Raw genomic sequence first — 20,577 nt, 5'->3', positions numbered from 1 at the left:
GAAAATTGATTATTTCCTACTCTGTTCATTATGAGGAAAACATGGTAAATGAATATAGATGTTTAAAAGTTTTTTTACCTATTAAAAAAATCAAAACTTGCTGTCTTTGTTTATAACTGCAATTACACATTTTATTTCTGTTTAGATTGGGTTTTTTTCTTCCGCTCTCAGATGACAAGTACTGACAAAAATAGTAAAATATCTGGACACGAAACACTGTCATGTTAATTTACAAATCCGGTCCTTGGTAATCATAACTAGAGGCTCTAAAGAGCCTATGTCGCTCACCTTGGTCTATGTGAATATTAAACAAAGGACAGATGTATTCATGACAAAATTGTGTTTTGGTGATGGTGATGTGTTTGTACATCTTACTTTACTGAACATTCTTGCAAATAACAATTATCTCTATCTATAATGAACTTGGCCCAGTACTTTCAGTGGAAAATGTTAGTAAAAATTTACAAATTTTATGAAAATTGTTAAAAATTTGCTATAAAGGACAATAACTCCTTAGGGGGTCAATTGACCATTTTGGTCATGTTGACTTATTTTAAGGTATCACTTTGCTGTACATTATTGCTGTTTACAATTTATCTCTATCTATAATAATATTCAAAATAATAACCAAAAACGGCTAAATTTCCTTAAAATAACCAATTCAGGGGCAGCAACCTAACAACAGATTGTATGATCCATCTGAAAATTTCACAGCAGATAGATCTTCACCTTATAAACAATTTAACCTTGCCAGATTTATAAGCCAAAACTGCATTTTACCCCTATGTTCTATTTCAAGCTGTGTCAGCCATCTTGGTTGGATGGCTGGGTAATCGGACACATTTTTCAAACTAGATACCCGAAAGATGATTGTGGCCAAGTTTGGATTTATTTGGCCCAGTAGTTTCATAAGAAAAGATTTTTGTAAAAGATTACTAAGATTTACGAAAAATGGTTAAAAATTGACTATAAAGGGCAATAACTCCTAAAGGTGTCAACTGACCATTTTGGTCTTGCAGACTTTTTTGTAAATCTTACTTTGCTGAACATTAATGCTGTTTACAGTTTATCTCTATCTATTATAATATTCAAGATAATAACCAAAAAGAGCAAAATTTCCATAAAATTACCAATTCAGGGGCAGCAACCCAACAAGGAGTTGTCTGATTCATCTGAAAATTTAAGGGCAGATAGATCTTGACCTGATTAACAATTTTATCCCATGTCAGATTTGCTCTAAATGCTTTGGTTTTTGAGTTAAAGCCAAAAACTGCATTTTATCCCTATGTTCTTTTTTTAGCCATGGCGGCCATTTTGGATGGTTGGCTGGGTCACCGGACACATTTTTTAAACTAGATACCCCAAAAATGATTGTAGCCAAGTTTGGTTTAATTTGGCCTAGTGGTTTCAGAGGAGAAGATTTTTGTAAAAGATAACGACGGACGACGGACGCCAAGTGATGAGAAAAGCTCACTTGGCCCTTTGGGACAGGTGAGCTAAAAAGGTCAATTTGTATCTATCTTCCTTTTTCTAAAATATTTTGTGTGCTTTTACTTGGATGTTAAATTTCAATATTTTGATACATATATTAAATTAATATTCTATTAATATTTAGCATCTATTGGCGGTTTTTTTTTCAGGTGACGAAAGACGATATCCAATCACGAAAGAAACTGAGGTAAAAGTTGATTGATAATTGTCGTTGACATTTAGACTAATTTTATTTTCACCATTTTAAATCACGCTAGTCCTAACAAGACAACAAGAAAATTTATTGTTGCTGCATACACATGAATCGTTCACACGATGGAAGTGAACATCACTACATGTGTCATGATGTTTTGTTGCCAACGTTCCAGACATAGATTACCTAATCCGTATTTGGCACAACCTTTTGGAATTTTGGATCCACAATGCTCTTCAACTTTGTTCTTGTTTGGGTTTATAAATATTTTGATATGAGCGTCACTCATGAGTGTAGACTAAATGCGCGTCTTGCGTACTAAATTATAATCCTGGTACCTTTGATAACTATCTACTAAAGGTTTGTCAATTTTTTCCCGGATATTATATGTTTATGTATGTGTATGTTATTGATTCTTCTTTAGCAGGTTAATATAAAGTGAATCGGTGACACCAATTATTATTTCAAAATAACACTCATGTCTACCTTTTAATCGTAAATACGTTAATGCAGCATTTATAATTCGTCTTCTCGACATCTTTCTTTATACTGGTGTTTTTGTTTTTTTAATTTACAATTGGTATGCCGATGCTGATGAAGTAAAAAATGTTTCAATCTTGCTGGACATATATCTTGAATTTCAAATTTTTTATACCATTATAGACATATGTAGTAGTTTTTTCGCGACATCCAATACTCCTTGATAAGGCAAAAGTTCGTCTTTGTAAACAATGATTACGAAACTAAATAATTTCAAAGGACTCACTTATTATACTTACCAGATGGAAGACTTTTGACGGAACTGATATTATCGCTATTTTGTGCAGTTTTCCTTTGATCTTTTTGTGATTTTTCATATCACGCTTCTCGCTTGAGATGGAAAATTATCGCTTGAAACTAAGCAGACACGTGGCGTTGCTAACAAAATTGACATAGAAATTGACAACGTCGTCATAGGTAAAATAGCGATAAACAGATTATCATTGGTCATCTCAACTCGATTGCTTTTCTCACTTTCGCTGTACCAGCTCAAGTGAGAAAATCAATCTCGTTGAGATAATCAACGATAATCTATAATTATCGCTATTTTGTGCATTTTTTGCTTTATTCTTTTCCTGTGGAACTTAGGAGCCACGTGGCGTTGCTAATGAAATTGACATGAAATTGACACATCGTCATAGGTAAAATAACAATAAACAGATTATCATTGGTCATCTCAACTCGATTGCTTAACTCGCTTTCGCCAGGACCGGCTCAAGCGAGAAAATCAATCTCGTTGAGATAAACAATGATAATCTATAAATGCAAAAAATCAAACATAGAATAACAATCAACAAAAATCATGCTGCGTGTGTTACTAATCAAATCTGTTCAAATTTAACACGTGGAATATTGGTTACCGATAACTTTGTGTATGTGCAACACTAGGAGGTACGATGAAAACGCTGAAATGCAATGGTCACGCTGCAGCTCGAAGGACTTCACTGAAGTGTGATGGTCTATTTGACGCATGATGGCTAGTTCAAAATCTACAGATGTGCAATTTCATTAGATTGAGAATTATTTAGCAGGCAGTATATAAATTTAAATTCACAATAGCCAATGTCTGTTTTTAAGTTCAGTTGCTTACAAATGAAGATATCGTCATCTAGACATAACAAAGTAAACATGTTACTTTTCTTTGTTTCTCTCGTGTGTTACTAGTTTATCCCTATCTACAAATTATCTCCGTTTCTCGTAGTTTTAAAATTTGTAAACCCTTTATTAACTAAAAACCCTTGAAACTGCTTCTAACATAGTACAGATTGACTTCTGCATTGAACAATTTTGAAACGTTGTTTGTGTAGACCATCGCACTTCGGCGTAGCTGTCAACACGATAGCGTTATAATGCCATCATCGCTCTTCAGTGTTATCAAAATCTTACGTCTAGTGGGAAATATAACACATTTTGATTTGACTTTTTTTATTTATCTTTCTTTATTTCATGATTTTATTTTGTATACTTTAGGTCAGCACGTATGCCAATCTTCAGGAAATAAGGATTTTACTGGTTGGCAAAACAGGAAACGGGAAAAGTGCAACAGGCAATACTATTTTAGGTCAGAAATGGTTTTCCTCAAAATCTTCATCAAATTCAGTTACATCTGAAGCAACAATGGGGAAAATGAGATGGAAAGGAAAAGTCTATACAGTCGTAGATACCCCCGGATTATTTGACACTAAAATGACAGAAGATAGACTGAAATTAGAATTAGTCAGGTGTTTTAGTATGTTGTCACCTGGACCGCATGTCATTTTATATGTACTAAAAGCACAAAGGTATACAGAAGAAGAAATAAAGACTACTAATCAAGTCATGGATCTGTTGAAAGAAAGTCCCTACAGTCATATGGTCATATGCTTTACTAGGAAAGATGATTTAAAATTTGATGGAGTAACCGAAAACGAATTTTTGCAAGATTGTACTAGTCATCTAGGAAGATTGATAAGTCGGTGCAAAGGAAATGTATTATTTGTAAATAATCGTTACAAATTTATGTGACGTATATAATTTTTCTGACGTCAGACACTCAAATCAATCCATGTGTTCGTAGATAGTAGATGTTGTTGTGTCCTGTTAAATTGTTATACGATGATGACTGATGTTCCCATATTTTGACTATTTTATTGATTGTGACTGTTTATTTAACGCATCATGTAAATGTAACGGAATTTGATGAGACTGTTATTAAAGTGAGAGGGTTAGCGCTATAGAACCAGGTTTAATCCACCATTTTCTACATTTTAAAATGCCTGTACCAAGTCAGGAATATGACAGTTCTTGTCCATTCGTTTTTGATGCGTTTTGTTTTTTGATTTTGCCATGTGATTATGGACTTTCCAAATTGATTTTCCTCTGAGTTCAGTATTTTTGTGATTTTACTTTTTTTTTAACACAGCCAGGTGAAATCGATGATCAATGGGAACAAATAAATACTTTTATTGAAAAAATTCATAACCAAAATAATGGTTCTTATTACAGCAATGTTCTTTTTCAAGCAATACAGGAAACCCTAGAAAAGAGAAAAATGCTACCGACAAATACGGGGTCGCCACAACATGCACAAGTAGCAGTAGTAAATGAAACGCGTGCACTACTACAATGGAAAATTTCTGAGAATGACCCTTCAACATCAGGTCTTCAAAACGTGTTATTTGATCTTGCAAAATGGATTTGTGCTTCATTCATAAAAGTTTTTCGACCCTTACAAATTCCCATAGCAATAACCAAATATTTATGTTCGATATCATGAAAATGAAACAAGAAATAATGTAACTTAATATACACATACGGGAAATGTACAAAGGACTAGGTCCGGTAAGGACCGATTTTGGCCTCAAATTTCAGGTTCATCTGACAAAAGATTTTGACCACTTTTTAAACAATTAAATGTCTATTTTATTTGATTCTATTAGTTTATGTTAAAGATTTTTACTGATTTTGTCATAAAAAACGATCCAATGCAAGCTCAAATAGAAAAAATCTACAAAATATGCCGAAAAATGTCACTTTTCAGATGGTTTTTGTCAAAAATGAAATTGACCGCATCCGTATTCATCCTCAACCTTTATATTTGTTATGTATAATCATCAAATACAACTTACATTTTAATATGAAGGATGAACACGAATGCAGCCACTTTCGCTTTACACGAAAACCGTATAAAATTTAACTAAAATGCTAAAATTGTGAAGAGTTCAGTGATTTAGCATGACTTAATGGTGCTAGTACCCGATATATGTGCACTTTATCGCTATTATCTGTATTTTTCCTTTGATGTTTTTTTGTGATAATTTTCATATCACTCGTGTAGAGTGAGAATGAAAATTATCGCTAGTTTCTAAGGTCCTTAGCAACAGCGTATTAATCTAATTCATGCGCTAGAGTGTCGACCAATCAGAAAAGATTAGCCGGAACTATACAAAAAAATGTTGAAATGTCAACAACACAAGATGATTTCACGTTTTAATATATTACCGTGAATTTCGCCGTTAAATAATTTATTGGAAGGTAATAAAAGTTATCAAATCATGTTTTTAACAAATAAAAAATGTCCTTTTTTACATATTATGTCTATTTCAATTAGACAAATCATCGTAGGTCTGTCTGCATGTACATTTCTTCATGCATGTAAATTTCTTCGTCTGATTTGAAAATACATTATATATTCAACCGTTCACTTCATTTTGATACGTAGAAACACCAAATTACAGCTTATCAACACTTGAACAGTGAAAATGGTCTTTGCCATATTTGAACATGCCGGATGGTCAGATGAGACATCTTTTTTCAAATGAATGAATTTCCTGAGCGACTACAAATTTATATCATATAAGCCTCCGCAAAAAAAATAGTACCACAAAAGAAAATGCATTATAATCGTATAAGATACGTTTTTTTACTGAAATTTGAATTAAGTGATATTCGAAAATACAAATAATAGCGATAAATAGATTATTTATGTTTTTTTAAACGAGATGAATTTTATCATTCTCATCTCATCGAAGGGCGGAGCCCTGAGATGAGATGAGAATGAGAAAATGCATCGAGTTTAAAAAAACATAAATAATCTATAATTATCGTCAAAAACAGCCCATATTTATATAGCAGAAGCATTCTACTGCTCAATAAATAACTAAAAGTTTATTGTTTAACAATTTTGTAAAACTGCTATAATTTGGGGCCAAAAAGGGGTCTTATCGGACCTTCTCCTTTGCAATTTTTCACAGAAAATGGAAAAATTGAAAGTTTGTTTTTTGGTTTGTTATAACTGTATATTGACTTCTTTCCTATGATATTGTATTGGCAATTGTCAAACTTAAATAGGACACTATCAATAAAATTTGAAATCATGAGGCTGTAGTGGTTTATGTATATGACAATCCTAGACCGCGAAAATATATCACAAGTACAATGATACACCGATACATCGAATGATACAATCGATCAATCAAATCGTGATGGTAACCGCAAAAAGTATGTTGTGTCGATTTTAGTCATTCGTCATCATTACTATGTTGTATCAGTGTAGTGTCAGGGAAGTATAGTGTGATCATGTACAGCGTAAAGTCTAAAATCGGTTTAATTTTAAATCTGAAATTGGTTGCAATGAAAAAGAATTGAATATCACGCTAAAAATATTGCGGTTGTATAAAATTCGAGGTTACTAAAATTTAAACAAGTAGTTATTCGTATAGCGGTTTTGTGTGTGACAGGAAAAGCAATGCAACGATGTGTCATTAAACATAATTGCGGCGGTGTAAGTTCTTAACTCGGAAATGGGATCTCCAGCATAAAAATACAAATTAGGTTATATCTAATTACAATTTATGAGCACAGCTGGCCTTTGCTAGTTATCGCTTTGCAATTTACGCTTAACAGTGTATTATTGTTAAGGGGCCAGATTAAGCCCGCCTCAGGTAGCAGTATATTTTCTCTATGTTGAAGACCCGTTTGTGGCCTTAGTCCGTTGTCTGCTCTTTGATTAGGTTTTTGATTCGTCGATGCCTTCCTCTCGTTTCCATTCTCAATTCTATTTTCAACAGATCTAAGACAAAATATCAAGAAAACGATATAAATGATCAGACAAGATTCTGCATTTTTTTTCATTTTGCTAAATAAAATACATCATTACAGTTTCGCCTTTTAATGCTGGCCTCTTGCTCAACACCAGTGCAGTTATCAAATTGTTCCCTTATCTCAAAGCTTAAGGACAGTTAAGAATTCAAAGTTTTAAGTTTTATTACATATGCGCATGGGCGAATGTGTACATGTATATGACAATTCAAATTTTTAAGTTTTATTACATATGTGCATAGGCGAGTGTGTACCTGTATACACATGTACATATGACAATCCAAAGTTTTAAGGTTTGAGTTAACACCACATTGTCGTTCCCTTATATCAAAGTCTATAGAAAATAAAGAATTCCAAGTTTTATGTGTTATTACATATGTGCATGCGCGCATACGTATACACAAATTCCATCATCGTCCGACTCCAGCTATCCCCTCTACACAGTGAATGGACTCGTCGTTAATCTTGACCGCTACTTCTGTACATCCCTGTACTATAACTTTACAATCATCTGGATGGCTTGTTATTCTCATACCCGTTCTGTAATAAAAATTATCACTTTAAACATGGTATCTATTTATATTCATCTTTATACAATTACTACTTCTTTATATTACACTTGGATGATTTGGTATGTTCATATAAAAAAAAGTGTGGTATGATTGCCAATGAGACAATGGGCCATTCCAGTTAATATCTGCTAAAGGGATGGTCCTTTCTGAGGGGTGTAAAATTTATACATCTTAGGGGTGAAATTTTAGTTTTTTTCATCTGACACGTACACTTATATACAAAAATTTCTGAGGGTCTTGCAGCAGTAAATAATTAAAAATAATTACATCTTAGGGGTTACAAAAAATACCTATTTCAGATCTTAGGCTTGTTTTGGAATGGAGACAGTTTCGTATCATGCATTATCTGGTATTGTATTTGAAATTCTGATGGGTACAATCCTTGCAGTAAAAAATTCTGATAGGTAATTTTTTCCCATGAAAGCCCATCCACCCAATATGAACAGAATCTCTATAGGTCTTAATTTATAGATCTGATAGGAAGTTTTTCACGATGTTTTTATTTGATAGGTATGAAAAATCTCCCCATCCATCCCCACCTGTTAGAAAATAACTGGAATGGCCTAATTCTCCAGAAGAAACTAAATGACACAGAAATTATAACAACTATAGGTCACTGTTCGGCTTTCAACAATGAGTAATACCAATACCGCATAGTCAGTAATGAAGGCCCCAAAAGTGACACATTGACAATTGTCTAATTAAAACAATTTAAACGAAAAATTAACGACCTGATTATGGTACAAAATAATGAACAGAAACAAATATGATATACATCAATACACAACAATCACTGAATTACAGACTCCTGGGTCATACTATTATACAAAAGGTTAACTTTTTAAAACTCGTCAGGAGGGGATACAATAAAAGGCTTGATTGGAAGAGAACCGCACTAAGATTGTATCTGTATGTAACATTCAAAACAAATCCTGCCGAGAAAAGAGGCATGAAAATATATCAAAAACCTTAACCCCATACCTCCTCCAAAAATAATACACATAAAAACAATATTAAAAAAAAACAACAACAACATAAAGAACGATATTATAATGTACAAAAGACACGAGGGACACTCATCCATGTCTGAAAACTATATTATTATTTTTTTTATAAATAAGACTTTACAAACTCACCGTACTAGTACAATAAGTTTTTTTAATAGCAAAGAACAAGCAGATGTGGTTTGAGAATCATAGTATCATCCTGTAAATTGTTTTATTCAAACCATCATAGTTTAATTTATGCAAAAGCATCTCAGGAATCCTCGTACCATCCCCTAAATCTGCCTCTGCTAAAACGATGTATTTTGATCGCCCCTGGTTTAAGCTAAACATATACTTACGAACAACACTGAACAAGTCTAGGGAGTACACATCTACAAATGTCACATCCGACACGTGCGGAGGCTCCACGTGCAATGAACTGGTTTCCTTCTGAACAACCTAATCCTTGACCAGCTACAAAATATATAGATAATATGTGTTTTATAAATAACAGTCAATAGATACTCTGGATAAGCATTGTTTTTATAAGTTTCAATGACTTATTACAACATCATAAAGTCTACCGTTGTTCCACTTTAGAATAAAACAATGTTAAACTTAGCATTGAAATAATAGACTTATCATTTTATTTCAGGCCAATGAGCTGCGAGATAAAAGTAAACCATTAAAGGTCATTATACTTTAGGTCAAGGTACGGTATTCAACACGAAGCTTTGGCTAGCAAACTATAAAGGGCCCCAAAATAATAAGTGTAAAACCATTCACAAAACTAAACGCAAAAATTTGAAAGGGAGAAAGCGATTTACGATTGAATCAAATGGGAGACAACTGCAACTTGCAAATCAGTTTTTGTTCAAAGTTCCTATTATCTCCCTTGGTATAACATCGCAAAAGATATACTCAGACATTTATAGATGTGATCAAGCCTCATTGTCTATTCAAAAAAAAAGACATATCAGTTACATGTTTTCTTGATACTGTAGCATCCAATTATTCTAAATTCTTTATTTGTCGGGAACATTTTCTCTGTTCCCTATGTGTTCGCCCATTATTCTCTATCATGTTAACCATTAGACCACTTTCGAGTTCATCTGTCACCGGAAAAAACTCGTCAATTATAAGCGCCTTTATCCCCGTCATTTGTGCGTTTAGGGGCGTCGTCACGTCCCTTCCATTGTTGAGCGAGTGGTTGGAAAACTATAATTCTATATTATACGAATTATTCGGCAAATTGAATTCTCAAAATTGACAATCAACACTGCTGTCATTAGGGAATAGACCACTTTCGAGTTCATCCGTCACCGGCAAAAACTCGTCAATTATACACGCCTTTATGACGTCATTTACCAGATAGAGGGGCTCACCTGTATCCCTGCACTATTTACGTTCATCAAGCGTCTAAGTGATCGTTTTTGTGCAGTATAAACTAGAAATAATGGTTGCTCTGTAGGTACTTACTGACAATTCCCTAATGACAGCAGTGTTGATTGTTTATTTTCAGAATTCAATTTGCCGATTAATTCGTACAATATAGAATTATAATTTTCCAACCACTCGCTCAACATTGTAAGGAAGTGACGACGCCCCTAAACGCACAGATGACGGTGATAAAGGCGCGTATAATTGACGAGTTTTTTCCGGTGACGGATGAACTCGAAAGTGGTCTAGGCAGTAAGTACCTACAGAGCAACCATTATTTCTAGTTTATCCTGCACAAAGACGGTCACTAAGAAGCTTGATGAACGTAAATAGTGCAGGGATACAGGCGACCCCCTCTATCTGGTAAATGACGTCATAAAGGCGTGCATAATTGACGAGTTTTTGCCGGTGACGGATGAACTCGAAAGTGGTCTATTCACACCATCATACCATGCATCACACTAGGGATAAGTATTATTCGTGACTTTTATAAAGGTATTGTAAACCAACTTACTTTCGAGGATACTTTATTTCGCGTTTAGCCCTTTCTAGCCCTTTTCGCAGCGATATATAAGTTCGCGATTGTCAAATTGTTTCATGGAGTAAAAAAAAAGGGAAAGATTAAATGTTCAGTCCTTTTAACATTATCATCACAATTTATATACACGTTTTTTTCTACTAGCGAAATTTTGAAAAATTAATCGCTCGCAAAAATTAGTAGGTTTACAGTATATGCCCTACTATAGTAAGATAACAGACAATTATAAATGAAGAAATTGGATAAATATATACCGATTACAGAAAATAATAATGTCCAGAATACAGTTTTCAAGTAATTGTAGAATAGCCATCACTTTTAAAGGTATAGAGAATAACGAGCAAGAAATGTAAAGAATACAGAATGAAAGATCACCTATGATCCATACCATCATTCATATGTACTGCTATTACATGGGCATTAATAATGTAATCGGATAGAAATTGACCTTATGCAGATGCGCAATGTCATAACATCTGAGAGCTAAAAGTCTGCAACTTTTTGAAAATTGAGCTGACATAAAAATCATACAAAACAGACGGAAGTTTATTATTTATTTCGTATTTGAAAATCAAAAGTATTATGCACGTACTTGAATACGTGGACATGTAAAAAGGTCTATTTTTATCCAAAGCAGATCATATATTCACTAAATTTCAAATAGAATACGCGAAGCCTATCCCCTCGCAATTTTCGCAAAAATTAATTCATTGCTAAAATTTGCGAATTTTTCTTCAAAGTAAACAGAATTCTACTCACATTTAACTCTCTTGTAGTAGCAACCCGCTTCACAGTTATAGGTTGTCAAGATATACACCAAGAAAACTAATTTGACAATATTCCCCATAGTGATACGTCTGTACTACAGCTATCAAATTATAAAGTCGTTTAAACCTTTCAATACAAACTTATGAAAACACTTAAAATTCTAATACTTAATTATATGGTCACTAAGATAAAATTAGCTTTTGAAACAGTTTAAAACGGATGTAATTAGAAACATGAATATACGTTCTACAAGAACAAAGGGCGTATGTTGATTGTAAATATATAAAAATCGTTACTTATGTTAGTAGTTTTTCTATGTATTTCACTTGTAGTACCTGATTTTATGCCTAATTTGGGTTTTATTTGTATGTATTTTTCCACGTTTCAATTTGACCTTCGTTGTCTGTTGTTGTTCTCTTTTTGAGGGGCAGATGATATGCAACCATGTTAGATGCTGTAAATAAACTACATGTATTTCAGGTAATATAGCACGATCTCATCACACCCTCGTTAATTTTTTAATGTACTTTTGTATGTTCCAATTTGGGGGTTTGGAATACTCCCTTTTTTTGGAAGATCAATGCATTTGAATGGGGGCATGTAATTGGAACACCCCTCTCTTTTTCCAGGGTTAAGACCTCCCTTTAGAATTGCTGGATCCGCCCCTGAGGAAACACATCTCCGCTAAGCAGTAGTGACTATCCAGTATCTATTTGATGTCAGTAACGTGGGAACTTTTCACATAGCAAGATTTAAAGTTTATCAAAAAATCTCATTCACATCAAATATAGTAATTCCAGTAGTTCTTTGGTGTAGTTTGTATTACTGTACTGTTAGAACTATTTTCTGTGTTTTTTTTTTTTTTTTGATTTTTAATATTTTACTGTGTGCATGATCAAAGAAAGATATCACATAATTTTTACGTTATGAATAAACACCAAACATACCGAATATTGGTGTTTTTGCATTTTACATGTGGGTAATTTCTTTATGTGAAATTGGCCGGAGAGTGGAGATGTCGTGCTTTTACGATATTTCATACCACAAATAATTTATGTTATTTTACTGCTGTGGAGTAAGTCAGGCAACTATCACAATTTAACAACAGCGCTTGCCAACATAAACGTTTTTTTCTCAATTTACCTTGATACTAGAATCAATGAAAATATTTGATCGATTTGCGAATACTAGTATATATATATATATATGATAAACTTAATTTTCGTATCTCAGTGGTCTTTCTATACATACATCAACTATTTGCCTCTGGACATTAAACAACTATCTATATTAAACTATCCTCCTAAATTTCCATCAATTGTGTTATTATGCTATGGTACATTTTTGTATTATTGTCTTTAGCATTTGCGACTGTTGCTTTGTGTAAATGCCACTTTGTGCCTCTTTGTTACATAGTTGGTTTTTATTTTTTTTTTTATTTTATATTGATTAACATTATAACACAGTGTTGACTGCTTTTCCCCATTTTGACATTTTACCTAATATGTCTTTTTTTCACATATCGTTGTCAATATAATGGAATTTTATTCGACTGTCATACAAGTGCAAGGTTTATCTAGCTATACAACCAGGTTTAATCCACCATTTTCTACATACAAATTCCTGTACTAAATCAGGTACTAAGTATATGACTATTGTTATTCATTCGTTTGATTTATTTTAGCTTTGCCATTGCCATTTGATAAGGGACTTTCCGTTTTTAGTTTTCCTTAGAGATAAGTTTTTTTTTATTTTACTTTTTCTCTTCACTCTTTGATTGATAGTAATGCTAATAGCATGTTGGCTTTTCAACTTGATTGTTAATTTCTTAGTTTTTATTTCTTTGTATAAAAAAGAAGATGTAGTTTGCTCTAAGTTATGCTGATATGTCATTCTGTAAGATGGCCTACACAGCTACTTTTGCATAGGTACCTATATCTGTACTAAAAATCTGTAGTACTGGAAATCTACTTTAAATATTCAGTACTATTTTGTTACTTTAAAATTATTGTTACTACCGTTACATTTTCAGCATTTTTAAAGTTTTTATATGCCAAATCATTTAAAATCATGATTGTCAAACATGGAATATTGTATTATTTCTGTACTAAACTATTTAGTACAAATCGACAAGTACTGTAAAACACGTTAAGAAATAGTACTGAATATTAAAAGTAATTTTCCAGCACTACATATGTTTAGTACAGAAATAGTACCTATGCAAAAGTTGCTGTGTAGTTGGTTAATTGGTATTAAAAGTTAAACTACCCAAATCACTTTCCTGTCAACAATGAGTTTAAGTAAGGGCACTCAGGCTTCCTCCGTCAATGAATAATGAAATAATGACCGCCACAAAATACTCATTAATCCTGCCAATTGCGTTAAACACCAATCAATCAATCGTCCTGTTATCACTGTTTAGTACTTTCTGGTATAAATCGTTTTGGACGTACAGCCGCCTATATTATACTGTAGGACAGAATTGTTTTATCCAAGGGCAGTCTAAGGCAAGGCTATTAAAATATAGAACGTAGTGATTTCATACTACCAGGTTCGGTCCCTGGTATAAGAATATAAGACGGAATTGTTGTATATTAACATGTTCAGTCACCAATATTAGAATATATGACGGAATGATTTTATATGTGTAGGTTCAGTTACTGATATTAAAATCTAATAAGATTTGGTTGAAGCAAACTAAAGAAAGAGAACGGAAACGAGAAATTCAGCATTTTTTTTTCCATTTGCAAAGAATTTAAACTCTAGAACGGCAAAAGTGACGCCACCAAAATTCAATCCTGATCTACGTTTTGTCGGAATAAGCATTGTGAATAAGTTTAATAACATTTGGTCGAGCCAGACTAAACTTATATAGATATAGGAAGGTGTGGTGTGAGTGCCAATGAGACAACTCTCCATCCAAATAACAATTTATAAAGGTAAACCATTATAGGTCTATGTAATGAACGGCAACCAATTTTGGGACGAACGTACGGACGGACAGGGGTAAACTTAAAGCTCTTACCAGTACGCGGGGGCATAAGAACAAATTCATGTGTACGACAGACAAAACCAACGGAAACCACTGTAAAACAGGCGTTGGGCTTGTTATAGCACTACAGGGATATTTAAACGTGTAAGTAGACTTGTGTAGCAGTGTAAACTATTTTTGTAAGTCTCAGTAATTTTTTTTTAAACGGTAGGCTACACAAGGCTAGCATAACCTGAACATAAATATATCTCAGAAACAATGATTTTAATTAGCTTATAACTCATAGAACGATCACAGATTATGGAAGAGATAGTGATACTCAATAACTTACTGCGACCCATGAAGGAAGTAAACACTCCGGAAGAGAAAATAATCAGGAAGAGCAAATAATCTGAAAGTCAAGATACTCAGGAAGTGATAATACTCAGAATACGGATACTGCTGCTGGCGGGTACACTTACTGTGATAGGCCACATTGCTGCTGGCGGGTACACTTCCTGTGATATGCCACATTCGATGGTTTCATAAATAAGGAAGATAGGACAGGGTTAAACATGTGTTTTATACTACATTATGTATTTTGTATCATCATTGTTCATAATCGATAATGTTGTTTTAACTAATATTTTAATACCAATAAATAATTGATACCAAACTTTGCAAATTTGCATCTTAACAAACTTGAAAGGTTAACTTTTTTCGGGTGGCTCTATCGAATTCAACAAGAAAGTTAAAAACAATGAATATTCGTTAAATGTGTAAAAGATCTTTATTTTGTGTTTTGTTTTATTGTAAATATATACATATTGTTCAACAAAACAATTGCGATTTTTTGTACAAAACCCATTACAACGGGATAATATATGGTACAAAGACGTTATACGTCTTACAGCTTTTCACATATCAAGTAATAGTTGTTTCATCAAACAAATGCTTAAATTCTTGTGTAAAGGTATGTGTTTAACACCATAATAATCATGTGCTAATTGTAAGCAAATAATTCAGATTGTTCACAAAAAAATAACCAGGAAATGCATTTCAGTGCATGCAGGTTAACATAGCGTTTTAAAAAAAAATTAACAAATAATTAAATCCTAAATGAATACAAGCAAAACATGAAAATAAAGTATATGGTGCCAGTTTAATTTAGTTCAAACAATATTTTGTTCAAATAAATTGAATTGGGTTGGGCAACAAACATAGCATATGTAAACACCTGCACAAACATATAAATGACAACACAGAGTTAAGTTTTCACAAATATAGTGGGCGGTGCCAGTCAAAATAATATCATATAAATGTGTATGTAAAAATTGCAAGAGAGCATGTGTATATATTAGTCCATGTGTAGTAATGTAATTTATGTTAACTTATGATTAGACCAATCTGGTAGTGGAGACAAAATAACGAAAAATCAAACTTCATTAGACATTGAATGGTCATAAATGAAAAACTAGGATTATACTATACATCATGAATTTAAACATGATTAACAAAACGAACTAAAAATCTAAAATAAAAAAATTAAAACTAAAAAAAAACGTCACTACTTCAATAAACTTTAATTACTTATGTACGTATATGTAGATAAAATCTGACAGAGTTTGACATTGATATGATCTGTCAATGAGCTCAGCTTTTATGTTGTACAATCCTAATCGCATATTAAACAGCTTTCTTTTCGAAATATAATGTATCATTAACATTAAACGACACTGTTTGCGACAGTGCGCAGTTTCGTGCGCACATATTAATCTCATATCACGGTCGTTCTCGCCTTTGGTAAGGACTCCTTGAAGGATCAAAATAGCTCATGCTACAATATTTTCGAGAATTCAGATTTTCTCTAGAGGATGCCAGAAGTCTTCTGTAATTCGTTGGATATTTGAAATGTTACAATTACCCTCGTCACTTAAAAACCAATGTCCCCATTTTTTGGCGCGTAATATTTTATTTTTGTTCCCAATCACCCAGTTATTGTTGATTACATATGGTCGTGATGCCTTCCGTTTCGCTTCTGACATCACATACCATTTCCCGTCTGGATAATCAGCTAGCGGTAACTCTTTCTTTGTTAATCCTCCCAGTCGTTTGTTTATTATCCCAGACACATATATCTGGTCATTGTCTCCTTCAGAAATTAGTTTTCCCGCGGGTAGAGATTTAATTTTCTTATCCAACTCATACAATCTTCTGTTCAATTCTTTCCATGTTAGAATCGTAGGGTTTGTTGGGAATAAATATAGAAACCCAATGGCTGTTAAACCAGGTCTCTCGGACACAGGATTTGCAAGAATATCGGCGTTTTTAGTACTGGATAAAACCGGAACTGGATTGTTTATCCACAATGCGTCCACTTCAAATAAAAAAACCTCTTGATTGATCAACAATAATTCTAACAATACATGTGCTCGAAAGTTTGTTAACCTAACGTATCCTGCATGGCTATATGATTGGTCGCCATTTAATGGCATACCGGAAATAGCTACTACATTTACATTCGGCCATTGCTTCTTTATCGTATCTTTTGTGTCCAAGTCTGTACTGATAATCAATACCTAAAATAAAGATTAAATCATTTAAATGCAAATTGTATCAACACTGAAATGCAAAATACATTGCACGTGCTTTCATTGACTTCTGGTTAAACCACATAGTGCGGAACCGTAACTTTTATAATGTCCTTATTATATTTTTGACTTATTCAATTATTTGCGGATTATAGACTCCACAAATAGTCAAAGTATTATATCATAAGGAGTAACCACAATGACCTATGTCCTCGCAAACAAAGGGTTCAAAGTAGCCTTATCGTTTACAGGTTAACCTTTTTAACTGAATCAAGTTCGACTTATTTTGAGTGGGGACCTTATTGTGAACTTTTCATGATCTTTCATGTCAATTAAAGACAATGAATTTGTGGTTACTGAATATTCCGAAATTATCAGTGTCGAATTAAAAACTAAGTCTTACCAAAAAAAATCACAAAAATACTGAACTCCGAGGAAAATTCAAAACGGATAGTCCCTAATCAAATGGCAATATCAAAATCTCAAACTCATCAAACGAATGGAAAAGAACTGTCATATTCCCGACTCGGTACAGGCATTTTCGTATGAAGAAAGTTGTGGATAAAACCTAACTTTAAATCTAGCTAAACCTCTCACTTGTATGACAGTCGAATCAAATTACAAACTATATATAACTCACTTAATTCGTTTCATAAAATATATATTTTGTTAATGAAAGTATAGACCAAACTTGTTTCAAAAGAAGCTCGACTTTTATAAATTTATTGATATGAATTATCACTAAATTACCTGTTTACAATCCCTAGAATTGTCCGAAATATTAAGGATTTTCTAAACCAGGAAAAGATAACCCTAGCTTTATTTGGTAAAATCTTTTTTGACCTTATAACTTTATCGATTCGAACGTCACTGGTGAGTCTTTTGTAGACAAGACGAGCGTCTGGAGTAAAAATTGTTTTGAAGTGTTCGAGAATAACAGCGAAAATATAGATTTCAAATGCATTGATCGGCAAAAAAGGGGGGGTCCAACACCCGGAACCCCCACCCCCTGGATCCGCCAACGCATATTTATGTATAAAACGGTTCCCGTGCTCTCTAATTAGGCATCCAGTTTGTTGATTCTTAAATTGATTATATATAAATAGTTTGGAGTGTATTGTCAGTAAAATCTAAGAACATATAATTGGTTTCTTATCCAAGATAGAAATTATAGGATTGATAAACACAAAATAAGATATCGATTTGAAATGAGATCATTTGCTTTTGATTTTTCATTATGTTTCACAAAGGCAATGTGACGACAGCCGTGATCGTATCGTCGTATTTTTTAGAAGATTTTACTCCCGAATCAATTTGTCATTGAAAAATATTTTGTGTAGACTACTTATCATACAGTGGTTTATATAAATATTTAGATTTTTTCTCCAAACTGTGATGATTTTTGTCATTCTTTTGTATCATGTTTTAAACAGACGTGTTTACTGACTCTGCTATGCATAATAATCATCGTGTACTGCTGACGAGACAATAACTTGGATTAAACAATTGTAATTTGCAAGTTATATTCAAGAATGTGCTATATCCCTGATGAGCCTGTAAATAAACTCATCATAGATACCAGGACTAAATTAAGTATACGCCAGACGCGCGTTTCGTCTACAAAAGACTCATCAGTGACGCTCGAGTCCATTTATAGCGGTCGTCGTTGTTACATGTAGTCATATTTGTTAATCAATAATTGTCTTAAGAATAAGGCCGTTGTTTTTCTCATTTGAATTGATTCACGAAACTACAAATGTAAAACATTTACATTATTTGTAAAGTATTGTTATATATAATAACAGTAATACATATCTCTCTAAGCTTGATATTCATTATAAAGATAAGAAGATAAGGTATGCCTGCCAATGAAAAAACTATCCACCTAAGTTCAAACCGAAGTGGTTGACGTTGATTGTAGGTCTCATTGGGGTCTTATCAAGCGTGACGCGAGATTACCGATTTTTTGTAAACGTGACACGTAAAAGTCGAATTATTGTGCCGTGAAAACGGAAAAGGGCCAGTCTAGCGGGACCTGGAAAATTACCAAAAAAATGACATAATGTAAGCGGGATACGGGAATCTGTCAAAACAGTAAGCGGGATCCCGGATCAGAACCCCCCAATGAGATCCCCTTGATTCTTACCTGTTTGTGAATTCCCATGTGTTCTGTGTTACATAACCAACTCAAGGCAAACTGTAGGTAAGCTCCATTAATCAGGGTAACCAGTAAAGGTTTAACATTCATTTGTCTCGCCACATTTAGAACATCAGCAATTTCTTGTCCGAAAGGCATAGATGAGTTGAAGGTTGGTTTAATGTTGGTATCTCTTTGATTTTCGTCGGGAAAATTTACGACATTTTGAACTGAATTACGGTAGCTTTTGTCGTCAAACAGCAGGGTGTATGCCATTAAGAATAAAGCGACTGCTACCACCAATAGAATCAGAACTGATGACTTTAGTTGCCTCATGGTTTATATCCGTTCTGATATGGATAAACTAAATCTGAAATCAAAATAAACAATAAAATTTGGCAATTATGTCACGTAATGCAGATATTAGATATAGGAAGATGTGGTGTGAGTGCCAATGAGACAACTCTCCATCGAAATAACAATTTATAAAAGTAAACCATTTTAGGTCAATGTACGGCCTTCAACACGGAGCCTTGGCTCACACTGAACAACAAGCTATAAAGGGCCCCAAAATTTCTAGTGTAAAACCATTCAAACGGGAAAACCAACGGACTATATAATGTCTTTATCAATACATGTATTACAATAATGAGGCAAATATCCGCTATCCACCAGAGGTCAATTATTATGTCTTCAACGATGCGTACCGAACATGAAAATAATTTGTGGTTTGAAAATTAAAACGAATTCACTGTTCGTATCAGGGGCGGATCCAGCACTTTAAAAAAAAAGTGGGGCTCAACCCAGGACATAAGGGGAGGTTCCTGCTATATGTCCCCATTCAAATTCATTGATCGTCCAAAATAAGGGGTTACAACCCCCGGAATCCTGCCCCTGGATCCGCTACTGCGTATAATGCCCGGTATTTATATAAAGTAAATTCTGGTGTAGGAGGTTTTTCCATTTATTCAACTTTACATCTTTTGCTACGCTTTTTCTCTGTGGCCAGGATCTTGCGAAAAGTTAATTTTGTTCACAGTAAATTCCCGAATGTTGTTTTGCTGATTTTTCATGTTCATCCTACCTTTAGGCGAAATCGTAGGATATTCATTTTAACCTCCAACACTCAAACCAAAAATCTTTTTTTTTATTACCATAAAGTACAATGAAGTTAGCTAGCCTATTAGACGCTCCAGGATAATAAAATGAATTTAACAAATATCATAAAAAAAAATCAAATGTAGGATTTAAGCTTAGCCTCAGTAGGGGTC

General features: G+C 33.5%; 3 protein-coding genes across 3 annotated transcripts in view; 1 reads left to right on the top strand and 2 right to left on the bottom strand.

Moving 5' to 3' along the window:
* LOC134717703 (GTPase IMAP family member 8-like) overlaps positions 1 to 4,633 on the top strand; it is a 53,067-nt gene extending 48,434 nt beyond the window's left edge. Inside the window, exons 5-7 of the mRNA XM_063580196.1 lie at positions 1,641 to 1,678; positions 3,695 to 4,211; positions 4,626 to 4,633. Coding sequence (XP_063436266.1) covers positions 1,641 to 1,678; positions 3,695 to 4,211; positions 4,626 to 4,633 — 563 coding nt within the window. The remainder of the gene's footprint in view (positions 1 to 1,640; positions 1,679 to 3,694; positions 4,212 to 4,625) is intronic.
* A 3,074-nt stretch (positions 4,634 to 7,707) lies between these two features.
* Positions 7,708 to 11,744, bottom strand: LOC134719487 (uncharacterized). The gene is made up of 3 exons (XM_063582477.1): positions 11,599 to 11,744; positions 9,221 to 9,335; positions 7,708 to 7,843 (listed from the first exon to the last, which is right to left on the bottom strand). Exons 1-3 carry the CDS (start codon positions 11,684 to 11,686, stop codon positions 7,714 to 7,716), a joined length of 333 nt encoding a protein of 110 aa, XP_063438547.1. The 5' UTR covers positions 11,687 to 11,744; the 3' UTR covers positions 7,708 to 7,713.
* A 4,373-nt stretch (positions 11,745 to 16,117) lies between these two features.
* Positions 16,118 to 19,655, bottom strand: LOC134718628 (uncharacterized). The gene is made up of 2 exons (XM_063581275.1): positions 19,316 to 19,655; positions 16,118 to 17,157 (listed from the first exon to the last, which is right to left on the bottom strand). Exons 1-2 carry the CDS (start codon positions 19,640 to 19,642, stop codon positions 16,435 to 16,437), a joined length of 1,050 nt encoding a protein of 349 aa, XP_063437345.1. The 5' UTR covers positions 19,643 to 19,655; the 3' UTR covers positions 16,118 to 16,434.
* Positions 19,656 to 20,577: the final 922 nt, after the last annotated feature.

This window comes from Mytilus trossulus, chromosome 5, assembly GCF_036588685.1.
Source record: "Mytilus trossulus isolate FHL-02 chromosome 5, PNRI_Mtr1.1.1.hap1, whole genome shotgun sequence".
Lineage (NCBI taxonomy): Eukaryota > Metazoa > Mollusca > Bivalvia > Mytilida > Mytilidae > Mytilus > Mytilus trossulus.
This window is presented reverse-complemented; position numbering and strand designations above follow the sequence as displayed.

Coding starts and splice junctions, on each gene's coding strand:
- LOC134719487 (XM_063582477.1), bottom strand. CDS start 11,686: ATGGGGAATATTGTCAAATTAGTTTTCTTGGTGTATATCTTGACAACC. Junction 9,336..11,598: donor CTACTACAAGAGAGTTAAAT/GTGAGTAGAATT, acceptor TATATTTTGTAG/CTGGTCAAGGATTAGGTTGT. Junction 7,844..9,220: donor AGACTTGTTCAGTGTTGTTC/GTAAGTATATGT, acceptor TTTTTATTACAG/AACGGGTATGAGAATAACAA.
- LOC134718628 (XM_063581275.1), bottom strand. CDS start 19,642: ATGAGGCAACTAAAGTCATCAGTTCTGATTCTATTGGTGGTAGCAGTC. Junction 17,158..19,315: donor ACATGGGAATTCACAAACAG/GTAAGAATCAAG, acceptor TCTTTATTTTAG/GTATTGATTATCAGTACAGA.